This window comes from Ptychodera flava, chromosome 18, assembly GCF_041260155.1.
Source record: "Ptychodera flava strain L36383 chromosome 18, AS_Pfla_20210202, whole genome shotgun sequence".
Classification (NCBI taxonomy): domain Eukaryota; kingdom Metazoa; phylum Hemichordata; class Enteropneusta; family Ptychoderidae; genus Ptychodera; species Ptychodera flava.
The window spans coordinates 16,585,406-16,612,766 of record NC_091945.1 but is presented as its reverse complement, the minus strand read 5'-3'; the positions used below and the strand labels follow the sequence as shown (position 1 = coordinate 16,612,766).

Genomic DNA, 27,361 nt, shown 5'->3' with positions numbered 1-27,361 from the left:
CAATAAAGTGATGATCCTTTGACCCAATTTTCTTTCAATGTGTCCAAACATTTCTAGAGTTGTACCGAACTTTGGTCGTGGAACCACAACGTCACGGTGGCGGTGAAGGGGCCAGCAATGAGTTTCTGGTACGAATCACGATCATTGTTTATGGAACCACTTTCATCTCCTCAAGCTGTACATACGTTACTTTGTTTCAAAGACAAAAAGAATAGAGAGTTTATTTAGGAAAATATCGTGACAGTGTGTCGCTGATCAAAAGACAATACATGTGTTTTAGCTGATCACTGAAGTGTATACCAAATTCCAAACGAGAGTTATATATCAGTCTAGAAGCTTACATATAAGTATCTTTCAATATGGAAGCTATGTAAGCCATATCGACCAATTGGCTGTTGTTGTTGCTGTTGTTGTTTTGTGTTTTTGTTTTGTTGTTGTTGTTTTTTTAGGGGTATTTGCTTTGGAAAACCACGTGTGCAGAGGGACTGTGGCAAAACCTTGGAATTGCATGATTAATGAAAGTTCTTGACTGCAGTTAAAGTATTATATTAGTTGTACTACAAACATCCATTTTTCTATTTCATGTGGACACTCACATTTGAATCCTTTCATCGCCAAGCTGCCGTACTCACATAGTCATGAAAGAACTGTGAATCGGCAGATAGGGTAAACGGCCTATGAGGGCGTGCTGTGTGAAATATTGTTTCAATTTCACGATGCGACTCAGGTTCAAAGGTCAATTTTAGCAATTTTTTTTTATTTCAAATTTCGAACCACTGACACGTGGTCTTTCTTTTGGGGAAAGGTGTTGGGTCACATCGTACCGGGAAATTCCTGAAATATTACTAAAATGACAAACTATCAGCTACACCGCGTGCCATTATTTCCCTTTTGTCTTAACGGTCGCGGATTACCGACCACGATATCTTTGATAAACACGCAGAGATTACGTATAGGCTTGGCGGTATAGTGCGCATGCGCTAGCTTCAAAGTTATGCTCAGCGTTTTGAACTCCGCATGTATCGGTACGGCAACACGTCGAGCAGACCAAAGCCGGCGCTCGCCTTCCGTACCGTCGAAAAAGCAAGCGAGGTCCACAAAAGCGGACCTGAAAAAGACGGCAACGTGCGCAAAGGTCGATTTAAATGTAAAACAGTCCGACTTTGGCTCATACTCCCTGCAATAACGATCAAGAATGCAGTGAAGAGTCAGATTTGGCCGAGGACGCAGACGATAACGGAGACGTGCTCAGTTCAATAACTATGAAAGTATTTGACACGCTTCTTTTCGAACATATTAGGCTATGCTGATTACATACCCGAGTCCAAAAAATTAGCCTGAGCGAGATGAAACTTCTGTTAGTTGCGATAATTTTATCACTCTTGCTGTACATGCTTGGTGTTAGTATCGTGTTCTTTTATATTTTTAAACTCGAGTTTTCTATCGTGCAGTCTTTCGTGTCTGCTGAGAAACCTTGAACAACACCGTACCCGACATCACGCGACATTTATGTCAAGGAGTTTCCAAGCCAGTGCAGGAGTTCATACACACATAATGTAGATTCACAAGAGCAAGTTCACCGATCTGCTAATTTTTCGAAACGAAATGCAAATATTTTTTTATTTCATGCCTTTTCTTTCTTTAAATATAACCAAAAATTAAATTACGTCAAACGTGAATTGCGAGGGTTCACAAATGATTCTTGTGAGCGTGTTGTCTAAACTTATCAACTACCCGCAGACTCCACAGCTGCTAGCTGGACCTCAACACTGAACGTAAAACAAACCCGGCTCAACTTCTAGAAGTGCTGAAACTAGCAATTTTTGATATATGAGGGCAGTCATCGAAAGTTTGACTAAAAGTAAAAATCTCCGAAATAATTATGTGTGCGCTGGTATTGCGCAAGTCGAGTGACTCCACTGTAGACTAGTCGATACTCTGTCTCTTCCTACCTCCATGGTCTCTCGGAACACGCTGTCGATGACAGCCTGCACTGTTCTACGCTACGGCGTGATTATTATTAGTTTGATAAAATCGGTACAAGAACACATATAAATAAAGTTCGAAAAAATAACACGCGTCAATCTCTCCCGTCATAACGAAGGGCGACAAGTTTGCAGTGCGGTGCAAAAGCTAAGAAAATACGACAGATATTTTATGTTGTCAAGAGTTACGTGTGTTCGTCTCATCTTGAGGTAGGAAAACTAGCAAGTGACGTCCCGTTCGCACAGTGTCGGCGCTAACATGAACTTGACAATCACTTTCACAAAGAACATGCATAAATTGCCGATCGCGAGACAGGAAGTAGACAACTTGAGTCAAGAACAAGTGAATGCCCGACGCGATCGCGCGACGACGGCACATAAGTCTCGATCGGATAGACTTTTTACGCAAGTTTCGACGTCTTCGTCTTGACTGTGAACTCTGGTAACCAGATTGTAACCGTTGAGACAACAGTATACAGTTAATATGCTAGTTAAACGTTCCGAAAATGGATTAAATCGCTAAGTATCCCTTTGTGTTTGTTGTGTAAATACCACTCACTGCTGGCACTAAGCATTTGCCAGTTCAGTGTATAATTTCTTTCTAGTTTCACACGATCTGCAATCCTAAACATATTCAAAATTCCCAAAACTGACTCTAAATATTTCAACTTAGTCCTGGTGTAAGAAAATTCGCAGAAAATGGTGCGCGACTCGGACTTCTTGGTCACAATGTGTGACGCATAGGTCGTTTACACAAATCGTCGATTTTCTCAGTTCCGTTTTTGGCAGTGCGTACATTATTCAAATAAGTATAAGTCGGCGGCGCCTGGACAGATTAGCCTGATTTTTCGACTGTGGACAGTGAATGAATATATCTGAAAGACCGTGTCTCAGATTTCGATAAAGGACCTGGAAGTGAAGATATCCTGACAAACGTGAACAAAGGCGATAATTTATGCAAAAAAACGTCAAGTTGACACTTTGAAGGTGCATTGTCCGAAAACAAAAGCGAATTTCAAAAATCCAGGACACGGTTTTTTGCCCAGTATACCAAGCCGTCGATTACCGTAAACAGATCACCAAGGCCGATTGGAGATTTGTACTTACACTTTTTTGAGTAAAAAAACTAAAAAACACGTGTTTTTGAGTAAAACAGCCGTATGCGCACTGTTTTTAAAAAACTAACAAATTTTCTGAACTCTTCGGTGACCGAGCAGATAAAAAAGTACCACATGTCGGGTGTGTGACCACGTCTTCTTTGTGAAAATGAGGATTGAAAATAAGTGACAATGAACCCGAGTCGCTACCTTCAATGAGAAGGAAGGTAATGTTAACACAAGATGGCTGCCATTTTGAATTTCACGTCTCAGTAACTGATAATGTGTTTTCTGGTACCAAACTTTACAAAGTGACGCCTAATTTTCATTCTTGATTTTCAAGGATAAGGTTGAACTTTTCCTTGAGATTAGCAAAAACTTAATTCTTAGGGTTTCGGAGAACGAACTATATGAAAATGTATAGTTTATCTCTGAAGCAAGAGCAACATGTGTCATTTGCATACTGCAGCATTGTTAGAACTTCAATTTACAACGAGTAAAATAATGTGGATCTTTCAAAACGTGTTATCTTTGTGCATTCGCTATGCACATCTGTTAATTTACTTTTCATCTCACCAATTATTACAAGTATGTTCACTTTTGATGAAAATAGTTGATAGAGTCATCTGGGTCAAAAGTTCCACGTCATACAAGGAATCTCAAAACTGCAAAGAGTCACAGCTTACCTGTGAGTCTATTATTTAAACAGAACAAAATTGCAGAGACGTGCAAATGACGACCTCGTCAAGGAAGGTACTAGATTAATAATTTAAAAGACCGGTAACTGCAATAATTTCTCAGTTTGTTCGATTTCGAAGACGCTGTTTGTATATGATAAATATCCTATGGGGAGAAATCAGTTTCTATTTTCACTACACCAAGGAGGTGAAAACTATTTACCCCATGAGCATCAACGCAGCAGGTACACGTCAACATAATCCAGGATCCTCCTCGTCACCTATCAAGCTCTGAACAACAATACTCCTGTCCACATATCGGACCTGATCAAACTTTAAGATTCATTGAGAGTTCTTCAATCTAGTGGCAAATTCTGCTTCACGTACCATGGAGTAACGTCAAAACCTATGGCAATCGTGCTTTCTCATCCACTGACCACACACCTGCAACAATGTCCCATTTATATAATAGAAGTGCGCAAATCACCCACTCTTGGTAATTTTAAGAAGAACATCAAAACTTTTCTGTTAAGTAGAGCATACCGAACAACCCTGACTCTGTAAAGTGCCATTGAACACTACTACGTTTCGGAGTTTGGCGCAATAAAAATCCATGTGATTGATTGATTGATTGATCGATCGATCGATTGATTGATTGATTGATTGGTTGATTGATTGACTGATAGGCCATAGCACTCATTGACTTGGGAGTCTGCCCGATCGATCGATCGATCGCATACTCGATGCTGCTCGGTCTCAGTACTCGATCGATCGATCGTGCAGACTATCCAGCAAACGAGTGACTGTGGACCCAAGTTTAAGTTTACGAGTTGACAGTGTGTACGGCTGTTGAGGGGTCTTTGTGCTTAAAACGACGTTGGTTGTTTAACGTCTCTGTTACTACAAATAAGAGCTGCCGTATATATCAACGGCCACAGAGAGATCACCATGCAGAAGCTGTGATTTAAAATATGTTCTCACCAGGGTCGGAGGTTGACGAACTTTGTCCTACTCCATTGTATGGATGGCGGTTGAAAAAACATGTGACGTCACCGTGACGTGGCAATAATAAGTTTCGGTTCCTGAACAGTACGGTCATGGAGGTAGCATTACCTCTATGGTTCCATTAGCGAAAGCACACATCCCGGCAACGCTATGGTGCAGACGGAATGGTTCATTTTAATGTTTAATCTGAATGACAGCGACAGTACTCAGCAATATGATTTTGAGTGTTTGATAGGGAATTGCCTGATTACCGTAAATTTTAGCCAATCTGAAGAACATCAGATATCTGGAATGTCGCAGTTTTTTTACGTAACGACGTTGCTTACCAGTCCGGGTTATGTCCATAGAGAGGATATTACGATTGACCAATCAGCGAACCTGCCGCCGCAACGTCATGAATAATTAACCATGCAAAACTTGGCTCGTACATTGCAACGAGTTTGGAACTTTTCGGCTTGATTTCGCCCTTTATTTTTAGCACTGGGTAATTTTTAGATGTAGACGTTACGCACAATGTTCAGTGCGGCCGAGATGGTGACCGATACAAGTGGTTACTACATTGAAAATTACTTATTTGGATGAATTTCCTGGCCGGGTACGGCTCCTAGAAATCAGCATTTGACCCTTGTAAATCTACAGTAAGTTATTTGTCGCCAAATATCGCCTACTTTTGGTCAAATTTCAATTTAACCTTGCCATCTGCAGTATGGAGAATGTTTCAAGCTTTGCAAAGATGGGTCAACTGTTTTAGTCGGTCATCGGAGCACGATAGAGCACGATTCTTTCGATCACCATGCATTGCCCGGTACGATTGACCCTTCGCTAAGAAAAACGCGCGTCGGATCAATCGCCGAGAAGTTAACCAAAAGCTGGAAAAGAGAACGAAAAACGTCCAATAAACTCTTTGTCGAATATGGTCAAGGGTTAAGAAACTCAGAAAACTATTCTTGAAGAAATCTTACAATTTTTAACACGGTAGAACGTCGCCAATCGACTGGAGCTAAGATACTTCCGGTAGCCAACAGTCTCACTCGATCGGTGGATCTGTCAGGTCATATCGCGATCTGAACAAAGTGAACCAACGTAACCTTTGACCCTTGTTACATATACAGTACGTGAGATCTCATCTTTGTATTTACATAGCTGAAATCTTCCACAACGTTTGTCGTAATAAACACCCCACCTTTTCTGTTTTGGACTCTCCCTTTATTGTAGCTGTAACCTATAGTACCTCATCTGACCCATGTACCAAAATGGCGACAGTAAGCTTACAAATTGGGCACACCGCTGCTGATAGCGAGGACGGACCTGTAGAAAAAGTGGCAAAGCTTGACGAGTTCGTAAAGCTGCTTTACAGTATATTTCAGAGTATTCCTGAAGGTAGGTGTTTTCGCATCATACGATCGACCATCCCAAAAGATACCTTTACTCTTACTTTACTATGATTTGAGAGTAAACATTTATTCTTACAATATGGGGGATTGTGTTTACTTGCTCGAGTCATCAATAGAAAAAGGTAAAAGCCGGAAACTTAGTCATCCATGGAAAGGCCCGGGAATTATTGTTAATAAATTCACCCCTTACTTGTATAAGGTAAAGTTCCAGCGGGCCATTGTTACAGCTAACCATGATAGACTAAAGCTATGTAGAAATAAAGAGCTTCCAAAATGGATTCTTAATTATAAGAAAAACATTGAGAAGCATAGCAAGGGTAAAGAAGGAGTCTCCGATGAATTACAAACTGTGTATTGTTTATGTAGAAAACCCTATCACGGTGAGTTCATGATACAATGTGATATTTGTTATGAATGGTACCATGGCCACTGTGTTGGGGTGACTCCACAGGATTCACGGAAGATTTCTCTCTATACCTGCCCGGCTTGTGTCTAATCTATTGAATGTTCTTTTTCGTCACCTATTGTTTGTCTTTAGAAATGGCATCCTCTTCATCCTCTGGGTCACCAAGGAGAGCCTGGAAACAGACACCTGTGGAGCGCTGGCAGCATATTACCACCCAGATCACCGAGGCAAGTAGTCATGGGGTTCTCTGGATTGCCAAGGACCTCATCGATTCGGCCGGTGCTATCGTAACAGCGCCAGACTCCGACCGGACTCTCCAGGCGAAGGATGCCATAAAGGGTCAGTATGAGATCGCAGTCCGTAGGAAGCAAGGGAGGTGGATCGAGGATGTTCGAAGGGAATGTGACACCCTTCTCAACTTCGATCGCTCTTGGATTGATGCGGAACTCCCGCATCCAGATCCAAAAAAGATGAAGTGGCCAAAACCTCGTAGATCAAAACAGTCGGCCGAGTTCAGTATCCCGCCTCTTGGTATGTACAAGGACGTACGCCTCAAGGATACTAGAGAGGTGGAAAGATGGCAGCGGGAATCTGTGCACTCAGATATCCCGCAGGAGAAATCATTAACTGATCCTCCGCCGTCCCACCAATCTGGAGAAGAGGCTATGGTCGTGTCTCCATCTGGTGAAGATATTGAACATGTGGGAGAAACAGTACATCCCGTTTCTCCAGCGCCTGAGACTGCTCCTGTGGTAGATCTTTCTCGCCAGGAGGAGATGCCAACTGTGGAGACAGTAACTCAGGCCGGTCAACTGTCAGTATCTGCTGGGGTGGATACTGCTTCATCAACAGGTAAGAAAAGGAAAAGGGTAAGAAAGAGACGAAGGACAGCTACCTCTCCATCAGTTTCGGAACGGGCCCCAGTTTTGGGTACTCTTCCCGATTTTTCAATTACGAAAACGGTTAGGGTGCCTGGAGCTGGTGGTCGGGGAAGGAGCCGTGGTAGAGGGGGCACTGTTCGACCCTCTGTGACGGCTGGGAGATGTATGTCATCCAGTAGTCACGTGAGGAGTGGGGCAGGTCCTAAGACTCTTTTCAATCCTGCCTTTTCTCCTGTAGGGCTAATACCTCCAGTGCTTCAATCGCCCCCTGGCCAGCGGGAAATATCGCCTTTAGCCTGCATTCGGTGTCCTTTGCCAGAGTGTCTGGCAGAAACGGGTGATATTAGGACTCATGTTCTTCGTCACCATGTTCCTCCAGCTCTTTGGGGTGATCGCCCACTTGACACGTGGAAAGTGTTCCATGCTTTGGGACTGCTTCACTCGTGGATTGTGGGAGGATCACCAGGGTCACCGGCTTCAGACTTATTGGTTTATTTCAACCGATTTGGTCAGATTTTCTTACCCCGAGATGCTGTGTTGGAGGAGGGGTGCCTTCCTGTGATGAGGCAGTTATGTAGGGATTTGGGGTGGGAGTCCCCACGTCAGTTCGGGCTCCAGCCACCAAATTCGCCGGCAGTCCTCATTCACTGGAGGGTACTTTTAGTTCTGCTGGGTTTCTTGTCTCCCCTGCAGCGGGTGGAGTTTGCCGGTCTCTTTGGAGGAAATATTTCTTCTGAGGGCCGGTTGGCTTCATCTGCTGGGAGAGTAGAGCGGCAGAATGTTTCTCCAGCATGGGAATCTCGGTCTGTTCCAAGAACACAGGGAGCGCAGGACGTGTCTGCATCAGCAGCTGCCTCTGCTCCACCGGTAAGTGCTTCGGTATGTAGTCAAAGGACTGGAGAGGGGTCAGCATTGGCATCTGTGCCGCAGGGAGCTTTCGATTCACATTTTCATTTGGATCGACTGACTTCTTCGTGGCGGGGTGCTATGCGGACTGCTACTTCAGATGCATTCATCTTTGATTCCTCAATTCAGAAATCCTCCTCTGGGATTCCTTTATTGGGTGGAGTGGAGATTTATTGCGATCCGGCGACATATCCAAAGGATCTCCATCGTAGCCCTCGGTGGAAGATTGCTATTGGAATTCATCCGAAGCAAGTTGGATCACTGACGGAAAATCGTTTGCAGGTGTTTGGTGATCTGGTCCGGTCTCCTCAGGTAACTGCTCTTGGTGAGATCGGATTAGATTACTCTGTTAAGCCAGATAAATGGCCCCTGCAAGAAAAGGTGTTCCGACTGGCCTTACCTTACTGTGTTCGCGGGAAGCCCTTGATCTTGCACATTCGTGGGGCAAGTGGGGATGGGTGCATTGCTGCTGTCGGTCGTAGTGCTCTCAACATAGTTCGGGAGTACTGCGGAAGGGAGCAGCTTATACATCTCCACTGCTTCACGGGGGACAAATCCGTTGTTCGGTGCTGGATTGAGGCGTTTCCCAATTGCTACTTCGGTTTTACAGCCGGAGTAAGCGTATTTACTTCTGCTCAGATCGAGGCCCTCAGGGATGTACCAGAGAGTCGTCTTTTTTCTCGAGACTGACTCCCCGTATTTCCCTGTGCCGGGAGGACCCAGGCCGAACACCCCTGCCTTTATCGGGGATGTTGCTTTGCTGGTGGCTGAACGCCGTGGTACTGACCTTAACAGGTTATTAAAGGTCACGGCGGAAAACACCAGGCGCCTGTATGGCTTCGACTGAGGCTTTCTGTCCCTCTATCTGGACTGCCGTCAATTGCTGACTCTAAAACTGCCTAGCTGGGATATATAGAATAATGGTACGAGTACTCCCAATCCAATGTCATCATGTGCTATCCACATTATAATGGTATCCAGCATCGGAAGTAACTACATCACCCTGAAGAAGACCACCTGGCTATCTGTCATTGCCCAGCTGAAGATCAGCGGATAGTCACCAGTCCAAAATAAAACAGGGAAGAGTGTAGTATTTGGGCAATTATCTGTGCTGGAGACCTCAACGGTGGAAGCCGTCCAGGATGTCATCTGTGGATTGGTTGGTATTTGTCACCTGACCTGGCTAGGAGTATAAAAGACATACCAGCAGTTGGCGGGTGTGCACACCTACGGATCCCGGAACCTGATACAGAGACGTCTTTACTCTACTCTCCCGTGTGGAACTACTGGAGACTTCTCTTTGTGTTTTATCCGAAGGATCCAAACAGCTCTGCGACGCTTTGGAGCCACATTAGCAGGCAATATACCGTTTGCTACAGCTCTGCTCTGCAGCGTGGAGCATCGATATATCGACTTGAGCCGACTAATACTGTTATTGGTAAGCACAAGCTTGGTATTTATATTGTGTGTGTGCCATGTGTGCTTGAGTGCGTCACAGTTGAGTCTACATTGTACCGGAAATACAATAATGCCTTGAGAAAACACACCGTCACGGCGTCAAGTTCTGCGCAAGAGGCTTTCAAATTTCTGACCGTCGATACCTGCATGTAAACCATAATTGACCCTTGACACGCGATCTTGTCGGTTATGTGGTACCATAGCCTAAACTGATCCCTTTACTTTGGGTTATAGAGATATGTGGAGAGTTGGGGCTTCGGTTTGTACAGTGATCTTGCAAAACGCATTGTCGGCAGCAAACACGGTATTCCCCGCTGAGCGACTGAGTGCACAGTCACGTGTGGTACGCACGTCCATGGGGCATGTACACGCAGAGCGGAATAGACCACAGGTGACTGTGCTAGGTGCAACCAAAATGGCGGATCTTTCCTCGCACGATCATGAGTGGGCCAGAAAAAATAAATCTTGCTCGAAGGAAAACTGAACAGGCGGACATATTTGAGCGGGAAGGCTTCCGTCTACTACCTGTATGAGCTGCTAACGAGTTATTTGGTCAGGGCGATAAGCCCCTCGTTAGTGATTGGCAGAACAAATTAATGAAGGGGATTAGGGCGGGCATGCATATAACCGATACGGACTCTTTTCTTTGAAATTATACTATACAGAGATAGGGTAAAGTGATAGGCACACACCACGGGAGGGGGGGAAATAAAATGAAATGAAATATAATAAACATACAAACAAGCATACAAATACATATAAATAACCCTAAACACAGACAAACATGAACAAATAGATAAACAACAAAAACCAATATCATTGAACATTGAATAAATAAACATACAAACAGATAAATATATATATATATATAATTATATATATATATATTATATATAATATATATATATATATAATCGCAATCATACCAATCCATATCCAATAACACTAGGTCAAAATTTGTAAGACAATAGTTGTAAACATAGACACAAAGCAGCACAGAACAGACAGTAAATAGACGGTACAAACAAAGTCAAATTCATGAAAGAAAGATATATGGACCTCTGGCCAAAAGACCAAGAAGTGATGTCAGGTGTTTCGAAAATAGTAAGCGCATCCTGCTCCACATGTGGCACCCGCCATATATCAATCTGTAAGTCAGATAGGTAGTGGTCACTAACTAAGGCCCAATGTCACCGATGCCATCAGTGATCATTTGTCCAAAGAGAGATATTGTATTTATCTACCAGCTTGCGATACCTGCCAAAAAGCGTTTGAATGTAGAGACAAGTCTTGCTCTGGTGTAACCTTGATTTAACAGTTTGAAAGAGAGATGGATATATATATCAGGATAATCTCTGAACACACACACACACACACACACATATATATATATATGTGACAGCAAATTTGATGAAACTTGGTATAGATGTTGATCTCAAAGTGTTGTAATAGCGAACAAAGACATTCAGCAGTATCTTGTCAATCAAGAAATACTTCTTCAGATTTGTTGAAACTTGGTATAGATGTTGAACTCATCTTGCTTTAACTGTGTATAAGGACATTTATCAGTAATAGTATCATGTTTCTAATTTAAATTGGATATTTAATGACTTTTCTTTATTAGTGTGATACGTCCAGGAATCCTGCATCAAATTTTATGAAACATGGTACAGATATTGATCATCCAGTAGTGTAAAATTGAATAGTGACATCCTGTTGATAAATTATTTATTGACTTATTTAATGACCTTTTGTGATTAGGGTGGCAGCCTAATCTGTAATGAAATCTGTAATTTTGTATTTTTGGGGCAATATTTGCCATTTTTGGTCAAAAAATGTGTATTTTCAAAAGTACTCATCTGGTAGCTTTGAAATTTGGTCTACAGGTTCCTACAGATGAACTGAATGATATTTATTGAAATTATGATGAAATCTGCAATTTTGTATTTTGGGGCAATTTTTGCCATTTTTGGTCAAAAAATGTGTATTTCCAAAACTACTCATCTGATAGCTTTGCAATTTGGTATACAGGTTCCTACAGATCACCTTAGTGATATTTATTGAAATTATGATGAAATCTGCAATTTTGTAATTTTGGGGCAATTTTTGCCATTTTTGGTCAAAAAATGTGTTACTCAAAAAGTACTGGTCTGATAGCTTTGAAATTTGGTATAAAGGTTTCTACAGATGAGCTAAGTAATATATATTGAATTTCTGATGAAATCTGTAATTTTGTATTTAGGGGCAATTTTTGCCATTTTTGGTCAAAAAATGTGTATTTCCAAAACTACTTATCTGATAGCTTTGAAATTTGGTCTACAGGTTTCTATAGATGAACTAAATGATATTTATTGAAATTATGATGAAATCTGCAATTTTGATTTTTTGGGGCAATTTTTTCCATTTTGGTCAAAAAATGTGTTTCTCAAAAAGTACTGGCCGAACAATTTTGAAATTTTGTGTACAGGTTTCTATAGATGAACTAAATTTGATCTTTTGAAATTATGATGAAATCTGCAATTTTTGTTTTTGGGGGCAATTGTTGCCATTTTTGGTCAGAAAATTTTATTCTCAAAAAACTACTCATCAGATATCTTTGGTTGACATGTTCATAGGGATGATCCGATAAGTATGATGAAATCTTCTAATGTGTATTTTTGCAGCTATTTTGGCCACTTATTTCTAGCCACTGCATTGAGCTATCAAAGATTTCAACCTTCTTGATCAACATGTGTCAAAATAGTTATTCTCTACATAAACACAGCGGAGCTATATCGGTTGCTAGGTCGCTTGTTTATGTCAAGAGCCATTACTCAGACATGCCTGGACCAGTTTCTTGCATATAATTGAATTTTGACATTTAAAATCCCAGGGCATATGACATACTGTACCTAATTCTGTCAAACTTGGGAAAAGGACATAACCCTATGCCATTAATACTATGTCTTCTTGTTTACAATCCAATCCAATAAGGGCATCAGTCACAGACAGGGCTTTGGTACCTGCATTTCTTGTTTCACGCGCATCATATCGACTTCAATTTTTAGTCACTTCCAGTGACAAATTCCCAATTACAAGGGGGGACTATGTCATTGTCAATGACTTGTTTCACATAAAAGCCGTGGAATAGTTTGATTACACAGCTTGTGATACTTGTCGGAACCATTTCAGAAGGTAAACAATATTTTAGCGATGAAAGAGTCCAATTTTCCAAAAAGTAGCCGGTGAAATCCTAATAGTTACTGGTCATTTCGCCGGCTGCCGGCTCTTAATGAAACCCCTGCAAGTGTATCATACACTGCTGACACAGAGTGTTAAATTTCCCAAACAAACTGATATCTACAAGTGAGTCTTTTCAGTACATTGCGGGTTACGTCTCAATAGAGGATAGTTTGGGAGAGCCAATGGTGTACTGTATAAGTAATTTTGGCTAAGGCAAGAACCAATCACATACTGTATATGTAATGAAGGTTAAAGGTTATGTGGGTTCGCTTTGAAATGTTGTGCTGAGATTGTGATCTGACCTGACAGATCCACCGTGCACAGATCGAGCACAACTGTTGGCTACCCGGAAGTGTGTCAGCCCAAATGATTTGCGACGTTCTCCAGTGTTAAAAATTGTAAGGATTTCTTCAGGAATAGTTTTCTGAGTTCTTTCCCCTTGACCATGTTTGACAAAGAGTTAACTTTTGGTTAACTTTTTGGCGATTGATCCGGCGCACATTTATTTTGAGCAATGGGTCAATTGTACCAGGAAATGCATGGTGATCGAAAAAATCGTGATCCATCGTACTCCAATGATCAACAAGAACAGTTGGCCCATCGTTATAAAGCTTGATGAATCTTCGTAATACAGATGGCAAAGTTAAATTAAAATTTTACCAAAAATAGGCAATATTTGGCAACAAATAACTTACTGTAAAATTACAAGGATCAAATCCTGATTTGTAGGAGCGGTAACTGGCCAGGAAAAACATCCAAAGAAGTAATTTTGATGTACTATGACCACCTGTGCCGGTCACCATCTCGACCATACTGAACAATGTGCGTTATGTCTACAACCAAAAACTGCCGAGTGCTATAAATGAAAGGTGAAATTTAGCCCAAAAGCTCTGAACTTGTTGCAATCTATAAGCTTAGGTTTACGCAGTTAAATATTAAGGGTCAGTTATTAAAGGGAAACCTAAGTCCAGCGACTTTGACAGTTTATCCCTTCCAAAATCACCCTTGAGTAAAATGCAGCTCAAATTTGCAACATAATTGCACGCGCTGACGACTACGGCGCGACGAAAAGAGAAGTTGAAGTAGACGACATTTATGGAAATGAGCCCGGAATTCCATGGGCGCGAAAGGGCTCATGGGAGAAGCGTGCGTGACGTCATCGGCGATACAGACGATTGTAGCTTGTAGCTGGAGGAGTACTGTGTACAGTTCAGCGCGTTCGTAAGACGACTATGGAGAGTTCGGACAGCGATATTTCTGACATCGAGTATTACTTTTCCCTGACTGAAATCAAACCATACTAATTTGAACCAAGATATGTAATAATTGAGAAAGCATCTCAAAACATCGTTCATATCTAACTTGTTTGCTTGCGTTTTGTGTATGATTCAGCGGAGGGAGTCACTGTGCTTGTACAGACCCCGAACTGGATTGGAGACACTGAGTGACCCTGCGATCCTTCAACGCTACGTTTCTAAAACAGAGTTTTCTGTATCAGTCGCTTAAAATTATTTTGGTTCGTGAATGATACGGAATGATGACTGATTGTATTTGCCGTGTAAGTCGAGCTTGTCCAGATCTTTAAGGTTGCGAAATCTCCGATATGTATCGGAAAATATTTATACGCGATTTGACAAATCTATTATAGTGTCGTCTATTTTTCGAAGCTGGTGTCGAACTTAGGAAGTCGGGCTTACTCAGATCTACAAAGTGATGAAATCGCTGATATAATGAATATTTGCCCGCTATTTAAAAAATAGTATCGTCTTAAAGCTTGTTGTAAGGAATGTGTTTCATACAAGACCAGCCCAAACTCCCGATGATTTCCGATATGTCCTCTGTTCAAGTCCCGATCGCCAAGTAAAAATGTTTACATGTAAAGAATGTAATTTGTGCAAGGGCCTCCCGAGTCCCGATGATATCCGATCGGCCCTCTCGACGAAGTCCCGTGTGGACATTTAATGAAAAAAAAATGCTTTACATGTAAAAAATGTATTTCGTGCATTAATAAATCTAATAATGTAAAACATACAGTATTCTTGACTACCGGCCATGGATGCTATTTTTGAACTAAGAGTCGGACAGAGGTATTCGGGTGGTCAGATCTGTTAGGTGGTGAAATCTCTGATATACATCGGATATTTACCCACGATTTGACAAAGTATCGTCTAGTATCAGAGTTGAAAGTCCTAAGTCGCCGATATTTATCGGATAAATATCCGTGATTTCGTAGACCCGGCATGCCAACACCACACAGTGCAAGTAAATCTAGGATCGTCTGGTATCGATATTAGCCTAGGAGTTCCGGCGCAATTGATATTTATCGGGTAAATATAATATCGGTGATTTCCCGAGACACAGTAGGCAAAAAGTCATTCCAGTATCTTGTAATATCAATATTACAAGGTATAGTCCCGAAATTGCCTATATTTATTAGTCCCCACGGACACCGTCCGGGGGGACTTATAGGTTTGGTCATGTCCGTGCGTGTGTGCGTCCGTGCGTGCGTGCGTGCGTGTGTGCGTCCGTCCGTCCGTTCACGCAGATATCTCAGAGATGCAAGAAGCGATTTCATTCAAACTTGGTACAAGGATTACTTCATATGTCATACAGATGCACGTCGATTTGTTTTGTGATACGATCCAATATGGCCGCCAGGCGGCCATTTTATTACGATTTTTTCATGTACAGAGCCATAACTCAAACATGTTTCAACCGATTTTATTCAAAGTTGGTACAAGGACATTGACCAATGTCATAGATATGCACGTCATTTGTTATGTGATACGATCCAATATGGCCGCCAGGCGGCCATTTTATTACGATTTTTTCATGTACAGAGCCAGATCTCAGACATATTGCAACCGATTTTATTCAAAGTTGGTACAAGGACATTGACCAATGTCATAGATATGCACGTCATTTTGTTTTGTGATACGATCCAATATGGCCGCCAGGCGGCCATTTATTACGATTTTTTCATGTACAGAGCCATAACTCAGACATGTTTCAACCGATTTTATTCAAAGTTGGTACAAGGACATTGACTAATGTCATAGATATGCATGTCGATTTGTTTTGTGATACGATCCAATATGGCCGCCAGGCGGCCATTTTATTACAATATTTTCATATACAGTGCCATAACTCAGACATGTTTTAACCGATTTTATTCAAAGTTGGTACAAGGACATTGACCAATGTCATAGATATGCATGTCAATTTGTTTTGTGATACAATCCAATATGGCTGCTGTGTGGCCATTTTATTACGATTTTTTCATATGCAGAGGCATAACTCAGGCAAATCTCAACCGATTTTATTCAAAGTTGGTACAAGGACATTGACCTATGTCTTACATATGTACGTCAATTTGTTATGTGATACGATCCAATATGGCCGCTAGGCAGCCATTTTATTACGATATTTTCATGTACAGAGCAATAACTCAGACATGTTTCAACGGATTTTATTCAAAGTTGGTACAAGGAGATTGACTAATGTCATACATATGCATGTCAATTTGTTATGTGATACGATCCAATATGGCTGCCTTGCGGCCATTTTATTACGATTTTTTCATATGCAGAGGCATAACTCAGGCAAATCTCAACCGATTTTATTCAAAGTTGGTACAAGGACATTGACCTATGTCTTACATATGTACGTCAATTTGTTATGTGATACGATCCAATATGGCCGCTAGGCAGCCATTTTATTACGATATTTTCATGTACAGAGCAATAACTCAGACATGTTTCAACGGATTTTATTCAAAGTTGGTACAAGGAGATTGACTAATGTCATACATATGCATGTCAATTTGTTATGTGATACGATCCAATATGGCTGCCTTGCGGCCATTTTATTACGATTTTTTCCTGTCGAGGGCCATAATACTCTAAGGCATATCTTACCGATTTTATTCAAAGTTGGTACAAGGACATTAACCTATGTCATACATATGTATGTCAATTTGTTTCTTGATATGATCCAATATGGCTGCATGGCAGCCATTTTGTTACAATTTTTTCGTGTTCTTAGCCAAAACTTGGGCATGTCTCAATTAATGAAGAGGACTCTATCCTCTTAGGACATGTAATCAAAGTACCCATTATTAACAAGTGGGGACTGTGTCATCAACGATGACTTGTTGGTTATATATCGGAGATTTGGCAGACCCGGGATGTCAAGATAAGAGACGCTTTGTGTTACAGTAGTTTCGTCTTCGGATTTTAGAGTCCCGAAATCGCCAATATTAATATTTAGGCCTATCTGGTTAAAACCGGCGATAGTAGGCTGACTCAGCATGTCAAGATACGAACCGCATTGTGTGGTATCGTCTTGTATCGGTATCAGAGTCCCAAAATCCCTTATAAAACAATCATCCTGAAAGAATTAGAACATAACGTTGTATCTTTTACAGATTTTTAAACTCGCCCGACTTTCTTTAGCCACTTTCTTCGAAAAAGCTGTTCTGTGGGAAGACGGTAAAAGCTGACTCCGTTTGTTCTTCCTTGAGTGATTTTTGCACTCAACTGAACAACAGTTAATTATTTTTTTATGCTACTGAGCATTAAAGAGTCGTAACGTGCAGAACTGCACTCCTGCAGTCATAGACTCCAATGCTTTGGTAGGCTATCACACACGTTCGTGTATCGCCGATGACGTCACGCACGCTCCTCCCATGAGCCCTTTCGCGCCCATGGGATTCCGAGCTCATTTCCATAAATGTCGTCTACTTCAAAGTCTCTTTTCGTCGCTCCGTAGTCGTCGGCGCGTGCAATTATGTTGAAAATTTGAGCTGCATTTTATTCAAGGGTGATTTTGGAAGGGATAAACGGTCAAAGTCGCTGGACTTAGGTTTCCCTTAATTATTGGTGACTGAGGTTCGCTGATTAGTCAATGCTACTATCCTCCAGTTAAACATAACCCGGACTGTTGAATGTGAACAGAATTTCTTAGTGTAAGTTTGATACATAGTAAAGTAAATCTGACACAGAACATTCCCAGGAAACTGTATAGCAAAATTTAACAGACAAATAGTATTTGAGTAAGTTTTTTCTCACCAAAAATTTTAAAAATGCTTAAATAATACAGTCAGGTTATTTCATCAAAATGGTGACATAGGATCAGCCATAGAAACTTGCCCACCAATTTCAGAGATTTAATATGTCTGTGTCTTGTCTTGTGCATGGATTAAAGGTATCAAATCTATGAAATCAAGTTGTGTGTTCTACATGCAGCATGCTCTGAAAACAATGTCCACAAAAATTCCGTTTTTGTTGTGATTTTCATCCTTATTTGTTTCATGATCATTTGATTTATCATGTCAGATTTTGTCATTTTCATCATCATAATCAACATTTTCTACTTCCTCTTCCTCCTCCCCTCTCTTCCTCCTCCTCATCATCATCTCCTTTCTCTACCACATCATCATCTGTAAGGCGAAGTGGCAAAGATAAATTATTTTTAATCTTACTTGCTCATCTACCAGCTTTTTCACAAAGACTTTTCAGGTAATGTAATACAATCTTCGGCATCACCACCACACTTTCACTGTCAGTGTCATATTCTTCTACTGGGTTTGGTTTGTCAGGGCTAATATGAAGACGAGTAGTATTCTGAAGCATATGGACGCAATTGCTCTGAAGTCAATGTCAATATTTGCTTTCTGTTTATTTTGCCTTCACTTTATTAGCCTTTTGCCTGTTTTCTTTTTCCGCTTTAAACTTTTGCATCTGAGAAAAGTGTATGAACAAGATAGATTCACATTTTTCCTATAATCAACAAATGATTTCTAGTAACTCCAGATATCTTTACTAATTTACAAGTGCTATAATTGTCTGTTAGTGTTTATTAAATAAGTTGGCAGCTTCTCTTTCAGTTATCAGTGTACCGTTCTTTGTAAAGTTAATATTATCACTCTCTTTAACACTGTTCAGCAGCAGTTCTGTCTATGTCTTTACCTTGCTGACTCTCTCCTCATATTGTCTCAAAATAGTCTGGCTCTTCAGGTTTTATTCCACTGTTCCCTGACAACGGCTTTCAAACAGAAGACTGCTTATCACAATTAGAGAAAGCAGACAACTTTGATTGTATTTCGGAAACTTGCTTATCAATTTGTGTTCATTGTTTCGCTCTTCTCCATTCATGGTTGTTTCAATTATAAATTTGCTGTTATGCAGATGGTAAAGAGAGTGATATTACCCAGCATGTCTGTTTGGCTATACATGTAAATTTGGTTTGCCATTCCGTATGGGATATTCACATTTCTGAAAGTATCAACAAAAATCACAAATGTATAGCCTAAAAGTATTATTATAATTGAAGATGTTTGAAAAGGCTTCAAATAAATATTGATGACAAATGTTCTTTAATCCATGGCGTATAAGCTTTTACTTTCTGGATTGCAATAAATGCACTATTGCATAGTCACTTGTGATTTGGTACATGGCAAAGGCCCCTTTCACCCAGAAAAAAAGGAAGATCTTTCTTTTTCCTTGTCATGGGAGCCTTTCCTTCACTTCACACAGCTATCTGATCACAAGGGGCGGGGGGTTATTGGGTTTCCCTATCACCAATCCTCTAATTTACTGTAAAGATGCTTTTATATATATATATATATATATATATATATATATATATATATATATATATATATATATATATATATATATATATATATATATATATATATATATATATATACACACACACTCACACACACCTACACGTTTTTGATGTGATAGGTTCCCTAATGTTGTGTAACGTGGAAATATATTGCATCAACTAATGAGAAAAATCACACCACTACATCTGATTGTCTCTACAGTACAAATTTTTAGGGCTTTGAAAAAATGACTCATGTAGGATTTTAACCCGCCTCGCCTGAATTCAGTTCAGATGCTCTGCCAACTAGGCTAAGGGATCAGTTTAAGTTAGTTGACGTGTACTATCCTGTTGGCCTTTTCTCTTCCCCAAAGAGACCTCAGATTTAACACTGGTTATTCTCCGGAATTTATTGCCATCAATACCTTGAAAAATAGAACTTTTTAGTCCTTGAGTGTGGGGGGGGCTAGCCCTGTCATTTTAATGGGTCATTGAAATGTAATTTCCGCAGAAGACGTTAATATTTTTATCAATTTAACAAGATCCAGCTATAACCAGAAGGCAATTGCCACCCATCTTCCTTCTTCAGATCTGCATTTCTTATTGGGCAAGCAAAGAGCTGATGGGAATAGGAATATAGTCGACAACATTTTGCTCATTTTGTCACAAAAAAAAACAAACAATCAACTAAATACTAGTAATAACTTAATATGTTTTCATTTTTTTTACATGAACCAGCGAAGTTTCATGATTTAAAAGATCTGAGTGAAGCACAGAATTTGATACAAACACGACCACTTGAAAGTATTGCAACACCCACGGATTTATTTAATGAATTAAGGAAGCAAGGCAAGCTCAGCGAAGACAACAGAGGTTTGCTTGTGGATATGTTGAAAACCGTCAAGCTCGATGACCTAGCCAACAAACTATGTCCTACGCCGCCATGTAATCCAGCTATAGGTATTCATTATTCCATCTTTCTCTTTGATGGCTGTGACTTAGATTATTGTTTCTGTCTTACTGATTGAGAGACTTGAATGTGTAGAGATGATCACTGATTGCGTGACGACCGGATAAGTGGTTGTTAGATTCATCAAAAGTCATCATCCTTGCCATAATGCTATGACCATATGGTGGATATTAATCAAGATTAATGAGGCATTGCGTACCTATTCTGACAAAAGCAATTACGCATTCTTGATACATAGTGCTCCAATAAGATTCAAACATTACAGGTTCAATCATTATCTTGTAATTTCAAAATCTGGCAGAGGTCATCGACAAACAGTTTGTAAACATTTTGCACAAGTAATGTCCTGGCGTAAATCTTCACTACAACATATTATGGCTGATCATGTAACATTTATACATAAAAATTCAAATTATGTTTTATTTCAGGCAGTGTGGTTGTCGATGAGATGAAAGCAAGGCTCATCAAATTCCTGAAGGATTTATACAAACGCCACTATTCCAGCGTCCAACCTATTCCATGGAATGACGATCTTAAACTCGAACTGAAGGATATATACACTCGACTTGAAGTAAGAGAAGTGAAAAGAGGTTCTGCAAAAGTTGGTAAAGATCTCAATAATCTTCATGACATTTTCCAAACCCCACCTGATGGAGAACGTCCCAGGCGTGTAAGAATAGAAGGCCCACCGGCTATGGGAAAGTCAACTTTGTGCAGAAAGCTGGCCTATGATTGGTCTTGTGATAACCTAGATCAGTTTACTCTGCTTTTCTTTCTAGAAATGAGACACGTAAGTGAAGGCAAAGTGGTCGATGAGATATTCAATCAATTGTTGACAAAAGACACGCATATATCGAAAACAGAACTTTTAGAACTCATTTTCCAGGAACAGGAACGTGTTTTATTTCTGTTTGATGGACTAGACGAACTGGGAAAATCAATTTTTGAGGCTTCAGATATTACTGATTATATCAATGAAAAGTACTACAGTTGGTGTACAATTCTTATCACCACTCGACCACGTCTGTGTGATAAATATTTAAAGGAATGTGACTTATACTTACTCGTAAAGGGATTTTCCTCAGAGAATACTGAAGGTTACATTCGAAAGTATTTCCATGATAGTAAGGAGACAGGTGAAAAGCTTATTAATGAAATTAAGGAGCGGAAGTCAGAAATGAGTCGGAAACTAATAAAAGATCTGTTGAGAAATCCACTACATATTTCGTTCCTATGCATACTTTGGGCAGAGAATAAGTCAGATAGAAAACTCCATTTCCCAGAAACGCTTTCTGCGTTATACTCGGAGATACTTAATTGTATTTTAAAAAGGTATTGTATAAAAAAGAAGATAACTCTAGATGAACAGGGAGAAATACCCATGCCAATCTTAGATGACAGGAACAAATTGGCTTTCGATTCGTTCGAGGCATACAAGGCCGATAGGTCAGAGTTCACGGAGAACGATATATCTTCTAAAAGATCACTTGAGTTGGGATTTTTGGTCAAAGATCTTGGACATTCTGTCGTAAAAGTTAATAAGATTTACTTTTTCTATCACAGAACATGGCTTGAATTTTTCGCAGCGCTACAAATTGCATTTTCATTGCAAAAGGGGCAAATTGACATTCTCAGCACATTTCTCCAAAAACCCAACGAACATATAACACTACTCAAATTTCTTGCTGGGATTACAGATGAATGTGAATGTAAGCTACTGTTTACTGAATTCAATAGACTAATTCAAAAAGGTGACTCACAGTCCATGCCGGGAGTCTGTTTAGAATGTTTTTATGAATCAAAATATCCTGAACAAATTGTCTCGTGTGTCAAAAATGAACCTACACTTATGTATGCAACCGTTAATTTTAGAGATGAGTACCTACATGCATTCTTTTTTCCAAGCTTAATTCCTGCGACAAATTTTTTTGTTAGGAAGATGGAATGCAGCTTTGACAATTTTCTTCATTTTATAAAATTAAAGGCGAGTGTCATCAAAAATTTGATTGTAATGGCACCAAATCAAACTGAAATTTCTAAATTATCGAAAACACTAAGATACAACTCATTCACATTAGACTCCATAACCATTATCCTACAGGTAGGTGAAAGGGTAGTGAAGGTAATCGATAAATTATCAGATATGATTAAAGATGACAAAGGACATGTACGAATTTCATCGTTGATCATAGGTGTTTCTTTTCAAGGGGTTACTTCCCTGCCTTCGTTGACTGATTGTTTGAATACATTGTTTAGGAGGATTGAGGAAAATGAAGTCTTGACAGAAATAACATTACAATTTTACACAAGGACACGTGATTATCATCAGCAAATTCTGAAAGACATCACACATTATTTCTACAAATCTGCACCAAAAGAATAACTATATATCATTTGGGTATCTCCAATGATGTTAAAATGAAGGAAATTAACACAGCTCTTCAAAGCATCAATACTCAGGTCAAATCTCTCTGTCTTTATGATGGTGTATACGGTACTCTCAATAGTGAAACATTAGCTATACTGTCAGGAAACACAACATTGACTGATATATCAATAACAGTCGGGTTACCTAAACTAATCCACAGTGTGTGTGACCTCATTAGACGTAATACACACGCACTATCTCTAACATTTTACATAACCTGTACTTATTCTGAATTTGAATTTGAAAGTGAAATAATGGCAGCGTTGAGGGAAAACAAGATGCTTAATCATTTTAGTGTGATAATTGAAAACTCCAGTGATATCGAACGCCTGATGAGTAGTATACTCATACCCATGAGCAGACTTATGGACTCAGGTCAGAGTAGATTGACTTCAATCAAGGCTTCTGTAAGAGGTGACAGTGAAAAATCTGAGAAGATAACGTACATGGAATCATGGCAACCAACAAAAGGTGAATGGTTTTATGAAGTAAAACGTACCATGGATTACATACAATTATTGAAGAGACAGGGTAATTGTCTAATCTACCCCTCTGTTCACCATTTGCATACAATTCAGTATTGTAACAATTCAGGAGAAGTTCATGACGAGTGATATGTAATAAAGTATATGTACTCTTTCTGAACAAGTAACAAATTGTATTAATTAATTATTATTTATTTATTTATTTATTTATTTATTTATTTATTTATTTATTTATTTATTTATTTATCTATTTATTTATTTTGTTTATATTTTTACTTGTGGTTATTTTTTTTTCATTATTTTAGACCAACAGCTTTAAAGTTATGTACATCATTTTAACTCGGGTTATCTGACGTATTACCCCTTGTCTTCATGAATGGAAATTCAAATACCGGGTTTTGTTCAAAGCAGTAAAACTATCATTAAAAGAGGGGTGGGGATGGGTATGTACATGTTCAGCTTCAAAAACTTAGTGTTGTTAATTGATATAGCACATACAAAATGGAGTGAAATATTTTTGTTGTATTAACACCGTTCATATTGCTGTAGCAACAACTTAGGACCAGCTCATTTTACAGCTAACTTCTTTACAGGCTGTTTTCCCATAGCCCCAAGTTCCTGGTAGTTTTGATTAGTATAATATATGATTGTAATGAGACATTGATTTGCATTCAATAGGCTGTGTTGAATGTCTATAGTCACTGTAAATGTATTTGTTTTATTGACTCTGAGGTAAAATAACAGTAAATGTAGTTACTCAACATAACTGCAACAAATTGTACACAATGAATTACGTACAAGTTAAAAATAATTCTCAGCATTTATGACTGATTCCACCATCATACAACTGTATTTCATTGCAAATTATGTGTTTACCAACAGTAATGTAATCATACTCCAGGTATGGCTCAACCCTTATCTTGTAGGGCTCTATCCATGTTTACAAAAACCCTGTCTCATTGATTTTGATATATTATGTGACTTACATATTGTAAAATGATCGCTTAAAATGGCGACCCTTTCAAATTGTAAATAAAGTACTGAGATGGATATTAAAACGAACATCTGGTGTAAAGACTTTTTTCCCTTGTAGATTAGCATAGGTACGAACTGAATAAATAGTGCAGCATATATTTATAATTCGATACAAACGACTATGGGCTGATGGACATAGTTTTCACTAAAAATTGGCGAAAAAGTAACCAATATTTTAAAAAATAAACTTTTTTTCCAAGAATGAACCACGGTAACTCGGTTTCTTCATCGCCCGTCAATTTGGATGGGACAGGAAAGAACCTGACCTTTGATTGGTTGAGGGCGCACAATAATTTCGCTGATATCAGCGTACTCTGAAAGAAGCATTTTCAGCTAGCATCTTTTTAGCCTATTTATCTAGGTCTTTATATTTCCTAATTAACGGTGTCGCTAATTTAAACTTTTCCCCATATTTACAATGGTCAAGATTGTCTTTTCAGCTAAATAAAAAACCCGTTGATTGCAATCAAATCCAAATTCGCCCAAAAACATGCAGCTAATTCGAAGTGGTTTACAGTCAGTGTGCGAAATTAACGTCGGTCCGACAGTCCGAGACCGACAGATTTCTCGTCGGGCCGAAAGTTTTTAGCACCATGTCGGTCCTTATGACCGACTGAAATTTGGAATAAATGCTGAAAATTTCTCCGTCAAGACCTGTAACAGATGCAGATGATGACTGACTCTGAATCATGTGATTCAGACTTGAATGTCATTCACCTATCAATGTTTTCCACCGTGGGAGTGCGGGGCAACATGGGATATTGATCGCACTTCGAGTCCTGGTAGTGGGGAATTCGATCTCTATGGTACGCCAGACCGGAGGGTAGGGGTGGGGGTTGACAATGTCGCAACATAGTTATATTTTGTCTTGCGACTTTTTGCATTTACGAAGAGTCTAATTCCTCCGATCGGCGCGCATAGCACGGGGCAGCTGATTACATTCAGATCATATATAAGGATGAATTATATCCGTGCATGCAGATTCTAGCGATGGAATGGATTGACTTTGGTTCAACAATGCGATACAATATCATAATAATACTCGTCTAATGAGTGTAACCCTGGTAATGTTGGCATATCTGTGTCAAATTACAACAAAACCCAGTATCACTTCACTAGTTCCACACTTTAAGTGTTCGGAATTTACATGTACACAAATAAATGTACATAATACAGCCCTTCATTTTATCAAACTGACTCCGTTTTCTTTGCTTTGATTTTCCATTGAAGCGTTCAAAACATAAACGGTTCTTAAAAGAGTTAAAGACAAAAACCTACTATGAGAACAGTGCTGTTGACTAATCATGTTTGGTTTTGAACATGGAGGTATTTTTACTTCTATGGTTTTGAAGTACGCTCGATACAAGGACTAGATGTTACACGACAGCCCAATTGTGCTACCTGCAATCGACAGTCAAGTTCATGTTTCGCTGCGTTTGTTTATGGACCGCTAGAACATCTTGCTTGCTCTTGTTGGTCTTTAACCAAAGTTCACAAGGCCGACTGTCATCACGACATATCGACGTGATAATAAGCGTACATTTTATCAAACAGAGCTGCCTTATCATAACAGTTTTGTCGAGTTGCACGATCCGTCGTGTATACTCTGTGAGGCCGAGAGTAGGGCTTCAAATTGTTTCGATGTATACCGTTTTACCACAGGCATGCTAAACTCACCGTCATCCTGGGCTGTAGGCGCAATTTTACGGTATCATTAACTGATCGTGTCGATGGTTTTCAGCAGTATCGAGTGTCTGTCAAACTTTTCAGAGTCATTTTAATAACTTTAAGCTTTCAAAGGGCGATGAGACCCAGTAATCGCTCGGGCAAAATCAGAAAATATGCATTCATTTCCGCGAATGGTGACGTGTGCCATTCATGTTCTCTGCAATTTCTATAATCGAGAAAAAATAACGATACTTGTCCTTTTAATTAAAAGTATAACTTCATCTGTTTCTTCATGAATGCAGCAGAGGTCACATTTAAGCATATTTATTTTTTGAAAAATTTTGAAAGTAATCCATACGTCATATCCAAATACATACCAGTTATTTCTCCCTTCTATTTTACATTACAATAAAAAAGACATAGTGATCAATGTTTGCATAAAACAATTATTCATACACTTATGACTGTTTTCAGGGTACTAAGTTATTCACTCACTTTTCTACCACTCGCGTTGGCTAATTTCAGAAGTGATTTTCAGCTCGCCAAACATTTTCAAATCACAATATTACATACCCTTGTGTAGTGTACAATTGTACACAGCAATGTAGAGAACACCATTCCCCATAGAAAGTCATGAGAGACAAATTTTCTCGCTTTCGTCAGCCACATGTGGCCAGTGCATGAGCCTGTATTCCCCGGCCCCTGGGTGTTTGACATCATTTTATAGTCCGAGAGTGGGGGATTTGACATGGCTAGAAAAAATGTCAAATTCTCCTGGTAGTACCCCCCCCCATAGTGGAAGACATTGATAAATGTGCGCGCATGACAATAAGGAAGATGAGGGCTGTGATCTTTTTCAGATTCCAAATCATGTAGATGAATGATTCATGATGATTCACCTACACTATTCTGCATCTATGTGAACAATAGTCATTTTGAGTGAATACTTACTGACTCTATTGATAAAAGGATATGAAAAATTAAATACTACAACATTCAAAAGCATAGTATCGGTGGAGAAGTTGACTTTAATGGTCGTTAACAACTGCATTTACTTAGGACCGGCAGTTTTCTGTAAGGACCTGAAGCTTTGGCTTGGTGCAGGCCCTTATGACCTGAAGCTATTTTCTCT

At 39.6% G+C, this 27,361-nt stretch overlaps 1 protein-coding gene across 1 annotated transcript; it reads left to right on the top strand.

Annotated features, from left to right (window-relative positions):
- Positions 1-5,091: 5,091 nt before the first annotated feature.
- LOC139117002 (uncharacterized) lies at positions 5,092-24,588 on the top strand. Its single transcript, XM_070679797.1, has 5 exons — positions 5,092-5,402; positions 5,980-6,144; positions 6,697-9,789; positions 20,382-20,603; positions 21,042-24,588. Exons 2-3 carry the CDS (start codon positions 6,018-6,020, stop codon positions 9,039-9,041), a joined length of 2,472 nt encoding a protein of 823 aa, XP_070535898.1. The 5' UTR covers positions 5,092-5,402; positions 5,980-6,017; the 3' UTR covers positions 9,042-9,789; positions 20,382-20,603; positions 21,042-24,588.
- Positions 24,589-27,361: the final 2,773 nt, after the last annotated feature.

Coding starts and splice junctions, on each gene's coding strand:
- LOC139117002 (XM_070679797.1), top strand. CDS start 6,018: ATGGCGACAGTAAGCTTACAAATTGGGCACACCGCTGCTGATAGCGAG. Junction 6,145..6,696: donor ATTTCAGAGTATTCCTGAAG/GTAGGTGTTTTC, acceptor GTTTGTCTTTAG/AAATGGCATCCTCTTCATCC.